The 15,145-nt window shown below is 41.0% G+C and overlaps 1 protein-coding gene across 6 annotated transcripts in view; it reads right to left on the minus strand.

The window, feature by feature from the left end:
* Positions 1-5,370: 5,370 nt before the first annotated feature.
* nadsyn1 (NAD synthetase 1) overlaps positions 5,371-15,145 on the minus strand; it is a 120,466-nt gene continuing 110,691 nt past the window's right edge. For 4 of the 6 annotated variants that reach the window (XM_088370100.1, XM_088370103.1, XM_088370099.1 and 1 more), the window contains 5 exons: positions 14,685-14,816; positions 13,876-13,945; positions 10,426-10,554; positions 6,526-6,702; positions 5,371-6,447 (listed from right to left, as the gene is read on the minus strand). In XM_088370100.1, coding sequence (XP_088226226.1) covers positions 6,418-6,447; positions 6,526-6,702; positions 10,426-10,554; positions 13,876-13,945; positions 14,685-14,816 — 538 coding nt within the window. In that variant the 3' untranslated portion in view covers positions 5,371-6,417. Of the gene's footprint in view, positions 6,448-6,507; positions 6,703-10,425; positions 10,555-13,875; positions 13,946-14,684; positions 14,817-15,145 lie in introns of those variants that run through there. The other 2 variants (XM_088370101.1, XM_088370098.1) reach the window with 2 other exon arrangements.

Below are 15,145 nucleotides of genomic sequence, written 5' to 3' on the forward strand. Positions count from 1 at the left end.
CTGCAGCTAGTCAATCAATTCAAAAGATCACTTTGTTCTACTACTTTTGTTAAGACAGGACAAGCGAGTTTAATTATTACAGGTTACATTCTAACATAAGCATAGGATCAAACTAATCTATCAACCCTAACAGACGTCTAAAAAAAATTAACTTTTAGATTTTTGTTAGCCGCGTTTTAGCCTAGAAGTCTCGGTAGAATGCTGACAGTGTAAACTAAAAGAGTGACGGTGTCATTTGTTGTAGAGGGAAGTCAAATGTGAGTTTGCCAAATTAAATTCTCACCTATGGCGCCACATTGGCAAGTGCCGGTGTTCTGAAATTCCTACCCGTCGATGCGTCCTACTAATGTGCTTGCGCATGCATGCCCGCAACGTCCGCTCAGAATGTCCTACCTGCTATATCTATCTGTCGCGGTGACCTGCGCGTCCCAGACGAGCCACAGCAATGAAACTTGTCTTCACGGGAAACGTGCACATAAGCCAGCACTTGTGATTGGTTGCGAGCGTTTCTCCCCCGTCCCTTCCCAGTTCATGTGCACACAAGTGTCCGTCTGCAAGATAATCAGTGACACAGACACTTCTTCATTCAAATGTCCCCCCCAAAAAAAACTACTAGTGAGAACTGTCTACGTCGTACTAAGTCTTCACACTACTCCGCGTCTGCGCCGCTCACTCACAGTGATCGCAAACAAAGACTATGGATTATTATTTAGTGATTATGAAGTAATTTGTTGCGCATGAAGTTGAAATCAAAAAGATAAAATGGATATTGATTTGAGGCGGCTCGGTGAAAAATTGGTTTGCACGACCGTCTCACAGTTAGGAGGGTGCGGGTTCAATTCCACCTCCGGCCCTCCCTGTGTGTTTGCATGTTCTCCCCGGGCCCGCGTGGGTTTTCTCCGGGCACTCCGGTTTCCTCCCGCATCCCAAAAACATGCTTGGTAGGCCAATTGAGCACTCCAAATTGTCCCTAGGTGTGAGTGCGAATGGTTGTTCGTCTCTGTGTGCCGTGCGATTGGCTGGCAACCAGTTCAGGGTGTCCCCCGCCTACTGCCTGATGACTGCTGGGATAGGCTCCAGCACGGCCGCGACCCCCGTGGGGACAAGCGGTACAGAAAATGTATGGATGATTTAACTTGGATTAAAAATCTGAAATGCAACCTAGCCTGTTTACTGCAGTCACAAACACCAATATTAATACAACAATAATAATAAAACAAGCTCAATACGTCTAATACAAAATCATTAAACTTTCATAAAATTGTTCATTTGTATTTAATTTCTTATTATCTTAATCTTTAACTTTTCTGGTAGTGCAATTGACAACAGATTGTCATTTGCAATATGAACCTATCTGCAGACAGCAAAGGATATAGTTACATATTTACAAGTTCATTTACAATAGTAATTGTTCGAGGAATGTCAGTGCAAATGGTCGACCCCTATACATTTTCATCTAACCAAATCTGGCCCCGCTTTGCAAAATGTTTGGACAGCCCTGCATTATACGTAAATTTAACATTAGTTTTCATTGTTGAGCAGACGATACCGAACTACATATGACGATGGTAATGTTAATGCAGCGTTATTGGTGTGATCTTGAGAAGTGTCTTGCTGAAATTAAACAATGAATGACCCTCAATTTCTTCTTAACCTGGATAAAACCAAGATGTTGATAATTGGCCCTGCTCGTCAAATGCACCTATGTAAGGACACCACTCTAAGTATTGATCAATGTACGATTACCCAAGGTTATTCTGTAATAAAGCTCTGTGTTAAATTTGACCCAACTCTCTCCTTTCACAACTACATTAAGAACATTACCAGAACTATGTTTTTCACCACCGCAGTATCGCTAACATCCATCCCATTCTTTTAACATGTGATGCAGACATCATAATAACATGCGTTTGTTACATCACACATCCTCAATGCAGGTTTAAATTGATCTTTCAACAAATTACTAGCCTGTGTTATTGCCGTGGATCAATGCTAGAACTGCTATTTAGTCATTTTATCCTACCAGTCACACACTCAACCACACAAACTCAAGCGCTTTTTAGGCCTATCCAGGGATGGGTGTAAAACCCTCCCAAACAGCTTGGAAAAACGGACAAAAGAAAGAATCTACGCCCTTCTTCAATTAAGAAAAAGAAGCTCTGTTTTTTCTTAGCCCGTTCCTTCCACTGGGACTTGAACCCAAGCTGTTCTTTGGCTGGAAAAACATACAAAGAAAAATCTACGCCCTCATTTGATTAACAAATAAGAAGCTCTGTGTTTCTTAGCACGTTCCTTCCACTGGGACTCTAACCCAAGCCAGATCCCTCAGCTCGGAAAAACAGACAAAGAAGAATCTACGCACTTCTTCGATGAACGAAAAAGAAGCTCTGCTTTTCTTAGCCTGTTTCTTCCACTGGGACTTGAACCCAAGCTGTTCTCGTGCACCTCTACGTTTTACGCGTATCTTTAGAGCTTTAACTTACTTGTCCCCTGGTTCGTTGCACCTCCGGATCCCGTCAATCCATTTCTGTCAGACGAACGCAGACCAAAAATGCTGGCCCAGTGAAGAATTTTCTTCCCAGGTCTTTCTTTACCAGTTCTGTTAGAGATTTGCTCACTCCAACTTATTTTGCAAGAACCACACGAGAGACAAATAAGTCCTTTTAGACACCTGCAGGTGGAGAGTCCATTCGTCGCTGTGCGTACAGCGATGTTCGAATGGAGGTCTAAATTCTCCCAACTGCAAGGACATATTTATTAAGAGAAAGAGAGTGGGGGGAAGAGTAGGCTGAATTGGAAGCCCTTGTGCTCTAGTCAAAACATATCAGGGGGTGTTTTACGACCTTGTGTAGGATGGGACAGCTATCTTATTTATTACCGGTTGCATTCCAACATAATCATACGATAAGGATAATCTGAAAAACCCTAACAAGAACCTAATGGACGCTGGCCTGCCGACGGTGTACAGCCTGTCTTCCTTCGCGGGTCAGATGGTGGGTATGAGGTTCCCGGGTTTCGGCACCAAAATGTTAGCGTTTTACACACTCCAACTTATTTTGCAAGAACTAAACAGGAGACAAGTAAGTCCTTTTAAGCACCTGCAGGTGGAGAGTCCATTCGTCGCTGTGTGGGCAGCGATGATCGAATGAAGTCTGACTCAGGCCCCTTGCAGGCGCATTTTATTGAGAGAAACAGAGTGGGGGTTGAGAGTGGGGGTCAGAGTAGACAGGATGGGTCCGAAGCCCCTGGCCTGCTGATCAAAGCACAGCAGGGGGTCTTTCACGATGTTGTGTAAACAAAACAACTTTGATTGCTTCCTCTGCAGCTAGTCAATCAATTCAAAAGATCACTTTGTTCTACTACTTTTGTTAAGACAGGACAAGCGAGTTTAATTATTACAGGTTACATTCTAACATAAGCATAGGATCAAACTAATCTATCAACCCTAACAGACGTCTAAAAAAAATTAACTTTTAGATTTTTGTTAGCCGCGTTTTAGCCTAGAAGTCTCGGTAGAATGCTGACAGTGTAAACTAAAAGAGTGACGGTGTCATTTGTTGTAGAGGGAAGTCAAATGTGAGTTTGCCAAATTAAATTCTCACCTATGGCGCCACATTGGCAAGTGCCGGTGTTCTGAAATTCCTACCCGTCGATGCGTCCTACTAATGTGCTTGCGCATGCATGCCCGCAACGTCCGCTCAGAATGTCCTACCTGCTATATCTATCTGTCGCGGTGACCTGCGCGTCCCAGACGAGCCACAGCAATGAAACTTGTCTTCACGGGAAACGTGCACATAAGCCAGCACTTGTGATTGGTTGCGAGCGTTTCTCCCCCGTCCCTTCCCAGTTCATGTGCACACAAGTGTCCGTCTGCAAGATAATCAGTGACACAGACACTTCTTCATTCAAATGTCCCCCCCAAAAAAAACTACTAGTGAGAACTGTCTACGTCGTACTAAGTCTTCACACTACTCCGCGTCTGCGCCGCTCACTCACAGTGATCGCAAACAAAGACTATGGATTATTATTTAGTGATTATGAAGTAATTTGTTGCGCATGAAGTTGAAATCAAAAAGATAAAATGGATATTGATTTGAGGCGGCTCGGTGAAAAATTGGTTTGCACGACCGTCTCACAGTTAGGAGGGTGCGGGTTCAATTCCACCTCCGGCCCTCCCTGTGTGTTTGCATGTTCTCCCCGGGCCCGCGTGGGTTTTCTCCGGGCACTCCGGTTTCCTCCCGCATCCCAAAAACATGCTTGGTAGGCCAATTGAGCACTCCAAATTGTCCCTAGGTGTGAGTGCGAATGGTTGTTCGTCTCTGTGTGCCGTGCGATTGGCTGGCAACCAGTTCAGGGTGTCCCCCGCCTACTGCCTGATGACTGCTGGGATAGGCTCCAGCACGGCCGCGACCCCCGTGGGGACAAGCGGTACAGAAAATGTATGGATGATTTAACTTGGATTAAAAATCTGAAATGCAACCTAGCCTGTTTACTGCAGTCACAAACACCAATATTAATACAACAATAATAATAAAACAAGCTCAATACGTCTAATACAAAATCATTAAACTTTCATAAAATTGTTCATTTGTATTTAATTTCTTATTATCTTAATCTTTAACTTTTCTGGTAGTGCAATTGACAACAGATTGTCATTTGCAATATGAACCTATCTGCAGACAGCAAAGGATATAGTTACATATTTACAAGTTCATTTACAATAGTAATTGTTCGAGGAATGTCAGTGCAAATGGTCGACCCCTATACATTTTCATCTAACCAAATCTGGCCCCGCTTTGCAAAATGTTTGGACAGCCCTGCATTATACGTAAATTTAACATTAGTTTTCATTGTTGAGCAGACGATACCGAACTACATATGACGATGGTAATGTTAATGCAGCGTTATTGGTGTGATCTTGAGAAGTGTCTTGCTGAAATTAAACAATGAATGACCCTCAATTTCTTCTTAACCTGGATAAAACCAAGATGTTGATAATTGGCCCTGCTCGTCAAATGCACCTATGTAAGGACACCACTCTAAGTATTGATCAATGTACGATTACCCAAGGTTATTCTGTAATAAAGCTCTGTGTTAAATTTGACCCAACTCTCTCCTTTCACAACTACATTAAGAACATTACCAGAACTATGTTTTTCACCACCGCAGTATCGCTAACATCCATCCCATTCTTTTAACATGTGATGCAGACATCATAATAACATGCGTTTGTTACATCACACTTAGATAATTGTAACATATTCCTCCTTGGTCTTCTTAAATCTCGTGTAAGTACCAAATGCTACAGCTCAACTCCTCACAAGGATGAGATCATCACCACAATGTAATTCAAATGAAACAAACAAGATGTGGTTTAACCGCACTTTCAGCTTTATTTGAGGGTGAACGATGTACATACATCTACAGTGTATGCTGGTAAATGGTAAATCAAACTTTTATTTTCCTCATATTTGATTGCAAATTCCTTGCAGTCAATTAAGTCTGAAATACACATTACCAGATGCTGGATTTCATCACTGGTGATGCCTGCCAGGCCTCTACTGCAAATGTCTTCAGTTTCTGTTTTTTCTCAGTTTTGTTTTCACCAAGTAAATGCATGCTCAATCTGATTCAGGTCAGGTGATTGACTTGACCATTGCATAATATTCTTTTTTTTTTTTTTACTTACAGTCAATGACTGTGGTTACCTTTGGAGAATGCTTTGGGTCATTGAACATTTGCACTGCAAAACACTGTCAAATCAGTTCCAAAGATGTCTGAATATGAGCAGATATTCACCTCAACACTTCAAAATACATCCTGGTACTTTTGTCAACAGTCATATCATTAGAATAGAAGGTAACCAACTGCCCTGTAGTACCTGCCCTGCCACCTGGCAATGGAAAAGCTGACGAGCAACTTGCCCCATAACTTATGGCCCCTTAATAAGCAGGAGAACCGCAAAAAAAAAAAACTGTAAAAAAATTGTAATTACCATTCCATTCACTCGATTTGGATATAAATACCCTCACATTAAAACTGTAGTCTGTAGTCAAAGTACATCATTTCAAATACAATGTGACGGTGTTTGGATGCCAGAAAATTTGAATTGTGTCCCTGTCACAATATTTATGACCCTGAAATACCACCATATTAATGAAGCATGGTTGTGGCAGGTATGGCTGCCGATGGAGTTGATTCACTTGTATTTATTGATGTGACGACTGACGAAAGCAGCAGGCTGAACTCTGAAGTGTTCCAAACAATATTAACCATTTGGGGTTAATTAAACAAAAGGAAATGCCAATGCAGTTAATTCTTGTACTGTATTGTGTTTGGAATTTAATACAAACCAACCCAAAAAATGTGTACTATTTTGATATGCACAAATATTATTTGGGAATGAACACCTTAGTACTAGTGCATTCTTGTTGCCATCTGTGATATCTGAGGAGAAAGAAACAGAATAAATTCTTAATGGCATTTGAAGACATTATGAAATTTACATTACAAAGTGTTTGCTACCTCACTGTCAATAGACTGAAACTGCCAGTTCCAGCGTGTGTTGTAGAGGAAAGGACGAAGGTCAAAGCGGTTGTCATCAGGGCTATAGCTCTCAGCATGGTAGGATGGAGTCACTGTAGTCATCTTATGGCGGTTCATCGAGTACATCCTGAAGAAGCGCTTAACCTTGTATGCAACCTTAAAAAATTCAAAATGCACAAAATTTACTCAGTCCATATAACATCAACGCGAGTTGCAAAACATACTCTCAAATATAATACGCCCCCCCGCCCTAAACTCGTTCAATGCCCTTGTAGTATATATGTCTAAAAATGTAACCATAATCTGCATATTAATTTGATAGATCGGGACAATAGAATGACTACAATTACTCCAAGCCATCAGCACAACAGCAGCCACTGTCCCCAGCTGAGCACGGAAGCAGTTTGTTGAATCAAAAAGTGCTATATGTTTCCTTATTCCTTATTAATACAGAAATGTGCTTAAGTGTCTGGGAGAATACACGCATCGCTAGATTTGACGGGATTCCTTCATTCAAATGCCACCCCACCCAAAATGCTTACAATTCATGAAGAGGTGCACCTGACACTATTAAGTTGCTGGGAGAATCTGTGCAGCCCAAAAAAGCATAGCTTTGCGACTTTTCTGACAAGTACCCTGGAGAATATACCCCAGAATGTGTACATTTATTGATGATGCAATGACTACCATTTCCCACGTGCCTTTACCTAACATGCACCACATATCTTCAATGACTGCACAAATATGCACATTTTCTTTGGCCAATCTTCTTCGACAGAAATCTAAATGGAATGGAACTTAAAAAAAAGTTCCCGCATCATCACCAATGCAAATTCACAATTCATCACTGAACATCACTTTCAGCCACTAATCCACAGTGCATGATTTCTTACCTTTACCTGTATTTTTTTTTTTGTTCAAGATGTTGAGGATGGTGTTCATTTGGCTTTTCTGTATGCACTTTTTGTGCGCGTTTAATAATAGCAATAATTATACATTCAATTTGAAACTGCCTTTTGAGACCCTCAAGGACGATGTAGATCAATAAACAACAGGTAAAACAGAATTATACAAAGTCCATTCGTGACACCATTTGGCTGACTCAGACCGACTATGCAAGCCTGGAATAGGGATAGAAAACTCAGGGACCGAGGACGATGCCCACGACTGGTTGTACAGAAGAAAATTAGACAGAAAAAAAATAAGAATAGGAAGAAAGAAAATGATGCAGTGCCATCACAGTGAGTAGAAAATCTTAAATAGTTGAGTGTTAAGAATTGATTTTAAAACAGTAAGCGAGGTGAATTGCTGACACCAAGTGGCAAAGAGTTCCAAAGCTGGGGAGCGGAGTGGCTGAAGGCTCTGCTTCCCGTAGAGTGCTGACAGGTGGAACAATAAGGTGGATGGAGGAGGCAGATATTAAGGTGTGCATTGGAATGGTGATGGGTCATGTGGAGGAGGTCACACAGGTATGGAGGGGCAGGGTTATGAATGGCTTTGGAGATAAGAGGGAACAGCTTAAATTGGATGCAGAATTTGACCATAGGCCAGTGAAGTTGCTGGAGAACGGGGTTGATGTAATGGGAGGGGAGTGTTCTTGTGATGGCATGTGCACCTAAGGTCTGGACTAATTGAAGCTTATGGAGAGAGTGGTGAGGGGTACCCAAAAAGAGAGTGCTACAATAGTCCAGACGGGAATTGACAAAGCTTTGGGCAAGGATAGATAGAAGCAGTAGAGTGGGAAAGGGAGGGGGGGAGTTGACTGATGTGCAGGTGGAAGTAGGCTGACCCAATAATGTTATTGATATGTTAATTGAAAGAGAGTGTGCTGTCTTGAATGACATTCAGAATCTTGATCTGAAGGGAGGGCAAAATAAGAGGTGTGGCCAACAGATTGAGGGAAATGTGCCAAGATGGGATATTATGGATTTTGTACCAATGAGAATAAGTTATTTTTTGTCTAGCTTCACAAAGTTATAGGCGAACCAGAAGTTGATTTCTGATAAATATGAGGTGAGGTAGGAGGGAGGGAGTGAAATGCTGTGTTTGTAGGAGAAATAGAGCTCGCTGGGTGTCATCCACAAAGCAATGAAGAAGGTAGTACATTTTTTGACAATAGTGCTAAGGGAGAGGAGGAAGATAATGAATAGTAAGGGGTCCAGGACAGACCCTTGGGGCAAAACTGAAAAGATTGGGCGGGATCTGGATAAAAATGCCTTTAGCCGGATGAACGGTGTGGTCTTTGAGGTATGAATGAAACTAAGGTGGTTTGAGTGATGCCAATGAAAGAGATTGTTGATCTATTTCAGTGCTGAGGGGGGACGAAAACTGGACTGAAAAGCCTCGCAAAAGATTGTTGTGGGTTGGTTGGCAATGGAGTTGAATGATGACCCATTTTTCTAGGATTTTTGAAATGAATGGTAGCTTGGAGATGGGGTGGAGGTTTTTGTAATTGTTGGGGTCTGAACAAGATTTCTTCAGAGTGAGTGACAACTGCAGTTTTCAACAATGGTGGTACAATGCCATTAGAGAAAGAGGAGTGAATAATGGCAGAGATTAGTGGATATAATGAGGAAAGGCAGTATTTGGCCAAGATTGAAGTGGCAGGATTGTGCAGGCAGGTGGAGAGCATGGATTTGTGGATGATTTCTGCGAGTTGTGAGGAAGTGGGGTGTGCAAAAGTGGAGAAAGACTGGTGGGTAGGAGTTTAGGTTTTTGAAGAGAGAGTGAATTTATCTTGAGGTTCAGGAGGATATTTTGAATTTTATTAATAAACAAACAGCATTATGGAGTTGCAGGTGTCAGCTGAGTACATTTGTGGAGGTAGATATTTGGGCGGGTGGAGAGTACATAAAGGCTACGATTGTCTAAAAAATCAGTTGTACGAAATAGACTCTTAAAAAGTTAAAGTCCCAATGATCATCACACACATACTATCTGGGTATGGTGAAATTTGTCCTCTGCATTTAACCAATCTCGGTGTGATTTAGATCCATCCCCTGGGGGATAGGGGAGCAGTGAGCAGCAGCGGTGCCGCGCTTGGGAATCATTTGGTGATCTAACCCCCCAATTCCAACCCTTGATGCTGAGTGCCAAGCTGCTAGATGCTATCTATCGGACGGCAACCTGCAATTAGAATGTGATGTTGCCTTGAAGATGAAGCAACATGAAAACAAATTTTCATTCTCATCAACAGTTGTCTGTTGCTCTTGTTCCCTGTACATTAGGTTTATTGTGGTCATCGCTGAGATTTATGCATGTTTGTATGTTTGCAGAGCTCCTTTATCTCTGTCAATAAATGTTACCGTATTTTCCGGACTATAAGGCACACCTAAAAGCCTAAAATTTTCTCAAAAGCCGACAGTGCGCCTTAAAGTCTGGTGCGCCTTATATATGGACCAAATTCCTAAATTTAAACTGGCCCGAAGCATTGTGTCATGAAATCAATCATAAGTGGCCCGCTGAAGACTATGAATCATGAATCAAAAAGACTACGGATCATTATTTTGTGATTATAAAGTAATTTGTTGCATCTGAAGTTGAAATAAAAAAGATAAAATGGAGAATGATTTGATTTGGATTAAAAATCTGACATGATGCATTAATGGTGCGCCGTATAGTCCGGTGCGCTTTATATAAGGACAAAGCTTTAAAATGGGCCATTCATTGAAGGTGCGCCTTATAGTCCGGTGTGCCTTATAGTCCGGAAAATACAGTAAGTCAAATCAAGTTTATTTATATAGCCCTTAATTACAGACAAGTCTCAAAGGGGTTCACATCTCCTGATCTTAACTTCCAGGAGGGCAAGGAAAAACTCAAAACCCCAACTGGGGAAAATGAGAAACTGAGAATACTACTAATGCCCTACAAATCACTGACCTCTGTGGGTGACAACACATCCTTCCACATCTGAATGAGTTTAGAGAACATACTATAAGGTCCACATTTGGAGATCTTCCTTAGGCGTCCAATTACTGATAACTCGGAGTAGGTCATCCCCAGGTCAGCCTATACAGATATGAAAGGTTAGAGAATACTAGAAGACTAACTCGTTTCCTCATAAAACTATTCACATTCAAGAAGGTAGCAATCGATGAAACCCAAACTCTGATGAAGTTGTGATGGTGTGCAAAAGAGTATATGTGTATATACTATATGTATACGTACATACACACACGCACGCACACACACACACACACACACACACACACACACACACACACACACACGCGCACACACACACACACACACACACACACACACACACGCACACACACGCACAAACACAGTGATCCCTCGCTGCTTCGCGGGTTCATCTATCGCGGGTTCACTGCATCGCAGATTTTTCCCAGCCAAACAAAAATAATATAATAAGAGTTCTAAAAACATATTTGCAGTCTTGTACTTTGTTATAAAAAGTTGTTATCATAAAAGACTTCTGAAAACATATTTACAGTATTGTACCTTGTTATAAAAAGTTGTTATAATAATAAAAGTGTCCTAAAATCATATTTACAGTATGTATACTTTAGCTACATCTCCATATACATCTAAAAAATGTGCATAGCGCTGCTATGGTAACTTGTGACCACTAGAGGTCCCTGTTTAACCAAGGTTAACAACAGAACGTCACATCTACATGTTACACACACCCACAACACGCACGCACACAGACACACACCGCACGCTCGCACGCACGCACGCGCGCACACACACACACACACACTCACGTGCGAGGCTCATGACTGGAGAGACACTGACGTATAAAAAAAAACCTGTCCGACACCTAATCGTGTCACAAAAAAGGTTGGGCAACGCTGTTCGAGTGGCTTATTAATTATTTAATATAATCTTGTTTAATTAAAATCTCATATCAGCAGTCTTCAAACATAAAAACACTCAATAAAGCACATGGAATCAAAAACTTGTTTTTGATCGTGCGTACCCCTCCGTTTCAAAATACATGCTCCGAAGTCCCGTTGTCCGAATCAAACCTTTTAACTCCGGAGTTGGTCTTCCGTTACAGATGACCTCCTGCTTCGACCGAAAATACATAGTTGAAAATCGTTTGGATATGTAATGTCATCCTCCATTGTAAAACGAAATATAAAAACGAATTTAAAAAAAACGAATGTAAAACAAAATAAATGGACGACTGCCCCTCAGTTGTTCACTGTAAATTTGAACTGGAGATCACTTATTCTACAGGTGGGCGCATGAAGCATCACGGGATCATTAGCACCCCCTGCCATAAGGCTGGAGAACCTTTTTTTCGTTGCCTCCGTTGGGTCTCTTTTCAAAGCCGTTTTGTTCATCTAAAGAAACACGACATTACAGACGGATGACAAAACACACTAGATATTATATACATATTACCGTAATTTCCGTATTATAAGCCGCACCGGACTATAAGCCGCACCAGCTAAAATTCGGGGATATTTTAGTTTTTTTCTTACATAAGCTGCACCGGACTATAAGCCGCACGTGCACACGAGTTTTTTACAAAGAAAGACAGCACACAGAAATCCTTTTTAAGGTTTGAATAACATACTTTAAACATGTCTTTCTAAACATTGCCTGTGACGCAGCAGTCGTACCGCAGCAACACGGAAGTGTGCACGCGAGTTATTAACAAAGAAATACTGGACACAGAAAGCTTTTTTAAAGTTTGAATAACATACTTTAAACATGTCTTTACAAACACTGCCTGTGACGCGGCAGTAATACCGCAGCAACACGGAAGTAACACAGCACTAATAGGGTTTGATTAAATAAAACATACCCTTAAAAGTCACTGAGACACGGCGGTAACACAGCAGCAACACGGTGGCACAGCACTAACAGGGCTGGTTAACGTAAAAGTAAAAAAAAGAGCTTCATCGTCTTCATCTTCCTCCTGTGCACTGAAGCCATCGAAGTCTTCCTCAGTGTCCGATTCGAATCGCGTTAGATATCCTTCGCCTCACACTTACTCAGTCTCTCTTTCGTCGTCGCTTTCGAGTGTGATGAGGGTCTGTTCATGCTAATCTTATTCATGCACAAAGCGCTAAATTACATTAAACTAGCGAGCGACACGTGTAGCTCCAGAGTAGACGGGACCACGAAATAAAGAAAACGGTGCTGCAACACAATGTCATCAACATCGACTGCCTTTAGCTTAAAAGTGGCATCATATGCATTTCTTTTGTCCCCCATAATGACGGTTTGTGTATAAAAGTTTCCTTTCAGTAATGTCCGTCTTGATCGCGTTCTGCGTGATGCGCGAGATGTTCAAAACACAAACTAGCACGTCTTCTTTGGCGCATTATCTCTTCTTCGTCTGTCTCGCTCTTGCTTCCTGCTAGAGCGCCCCTGGAGGCCGTAAAAATCCATAAATACACCGCACCGCCATTTAAGCCTCAGGGTTCAAAGTAACCTTCTGAATAAAATGCATTAAAAGTTCACATTCATTACAACTTGTTTTTGGTGAGCAAAATGTCAGAAGAATTGAATTTAAATGCTGATTGATTGGGTTTTAATACAATGCAGATGGTCCAAACTGCGCCACTGCTTTGTGTAATCTCTGAGTCACATGGCAGACTAAGGGAAAGGGTTTAGACTCTAAACTTTAGAGCCCTTTGACGCAGGTCACCCAGCGTGCATTCCTACTAAAGCTCATAATAGTCACAAGCAAGACAGCCAGAATAAGCAGCAGTCATAGTAGTGTTTCAAAATAGTATTTTTGTTGTTGTTTTTTTCTTCAAGATACCGCACAACAGTGGTCCACAGCCTTTTTACGAGTGTATAAAAGTGATCACGAAAAAATCTTATATAAGCCGCACCTGACTATAAGCCGCAGGGTTCGAAATTTTGAAAAAAAGTCACGGCTTATACTCCGGAAATTACGGTATATACATCAGCTTAACTACGGAAACTAGTTAATATAGCCACAGTGTTTGAACACTTAAACAGCGACATAGTGACAGACAGCAGTTCAGTCTAACTGCATAGCAGCATGGGCAGCCGTGTGATTACGCAATCCTCAGAGGAGGCAAGGCAGGAAGTTGGCTCCTCGTCTTCGGTTAGAATAACTATAAAAAATTCAGGGATTTTGGTTCAAAATGATACAAAACTCCTGAAATTAAAAGGAAAATGACTTTATATTAAAAACAATTGAATTTGTTTTTCCCCTTTTCATGATGCAGGGGAGGCGTGGCCTCCTTTGCCTCCTCTGACCGCACGTCCCTGAGCAGTAAAATCTTAAATAAGAGGCAAATAGCAATGTGCTAAAAAGATAAGATTGCTGAGAAAAAGATTGTTCGTTTTTGACAGGAGTTTCTTATTTCATACCTCATCTGTCTGCGACACCTGTCCGTTAGTCAGAGGCTCCAGTTCAGCAGTGGGTGGAGCAGCCACGATGCTGTAATGACATTAAATGACAAAAAAAACGGAGATACCAATAATGTAAATGAAAAAAAATTCTCTCTTCTTATGGCTGACTTACAAAAGAATGAGAAAATGAGCATCTTTAATGCAGCAATTCTCTAATGGCAGCTTTTCTTTCTTTTATAAGTCTCTAAGATTGGAACACAATGTGTTTAGACAAGCGTTTTGTGCTATGATTTGTTCATTGGTCATTGCCATTTAATTTATATCCATAGGATTCTGAACATTGATTTTAAACATCCAACGATACACTTTGCCAAACGTAAAAACTGCTTTGGCAAGACAGAAACAATTACTTTAAGAAAACACAAATGACCCATTTAACAACAGTGAACAACCGAGGTACCACAGTCAGACGGAACAAAAGAAGGGACAAGCACTCTACAGATAACCAAAACAAGAACCAAGGTGTCCTGAATGAATGGCATCCATAAAAAAGAGAGACAAAGAAGTGGGATTCTTCCCATAGGGGCAGTTACTATGTAGCAATTATTTTATAATAAAATATATATATATATATATTATTATAAAAAAAATATATATGTATATATATATATATATATATATATATATACACACACGTATATAATAAAAAATACCCATAAATCACGACTTTTTCATGCTGAAATTTTACATGCAGCCTTATGATATAAGTGCCAGTGATCAAGACATTTCAGTGTCCCTTTGTAAATATACAAATCAGCAACTCTCACCTTCTAAGAGCTGTGAGCTGGAATTGCTGAACACAGTACTGAAGAAAACTCTTCAGGTCATTTTTACTAATCCCTCCAATAGGGTTGATGTCAGCACTTGAGCAGTCATACTTTGTAAAATAACCTGTCAGACTGAGAAGAAATTTTATTAGGGAGAGACTCGAGTTGTCCAGTCAATACAGCTCAGAAAATTCTCCAACACATCAAGTATTTAGGCAGATAATCAAGCATTGTTTTAGACCTTGAATAATCAATTATTTGTTAGTGGTGGCAGAAAATCTACTGCCAGCAGTATAATCAACCGCCACTAGGGGCACCACGTTTTTCTCAATAGTTTAAGAAGGTTTAAACTAGCGTATTTTACGGACTAAAACTCGCTCTGGAATATAGGTCGCATTAGCCATAAAATGCACAATAACGTGAAAAAAAAACATATAAGTGGCTCGGAGTATGTCGCATTT

Source organism: Syngnathus floridae, chromosome 3 (assembly GCF_059516105.1).
Source record: "Syngnathus floridae isolate MCC-2025c chromosome 3, RoL_Sflo_1.0, whole genome shotgun sequence".
Taxonomy (NCBI): domain Eukaryota; kingdom Metazoa; phylum Chordata; class Actinopteri; order Syngnathiformes; family Syngnathidae; genus Syngnathus; species Syngnathus floridae.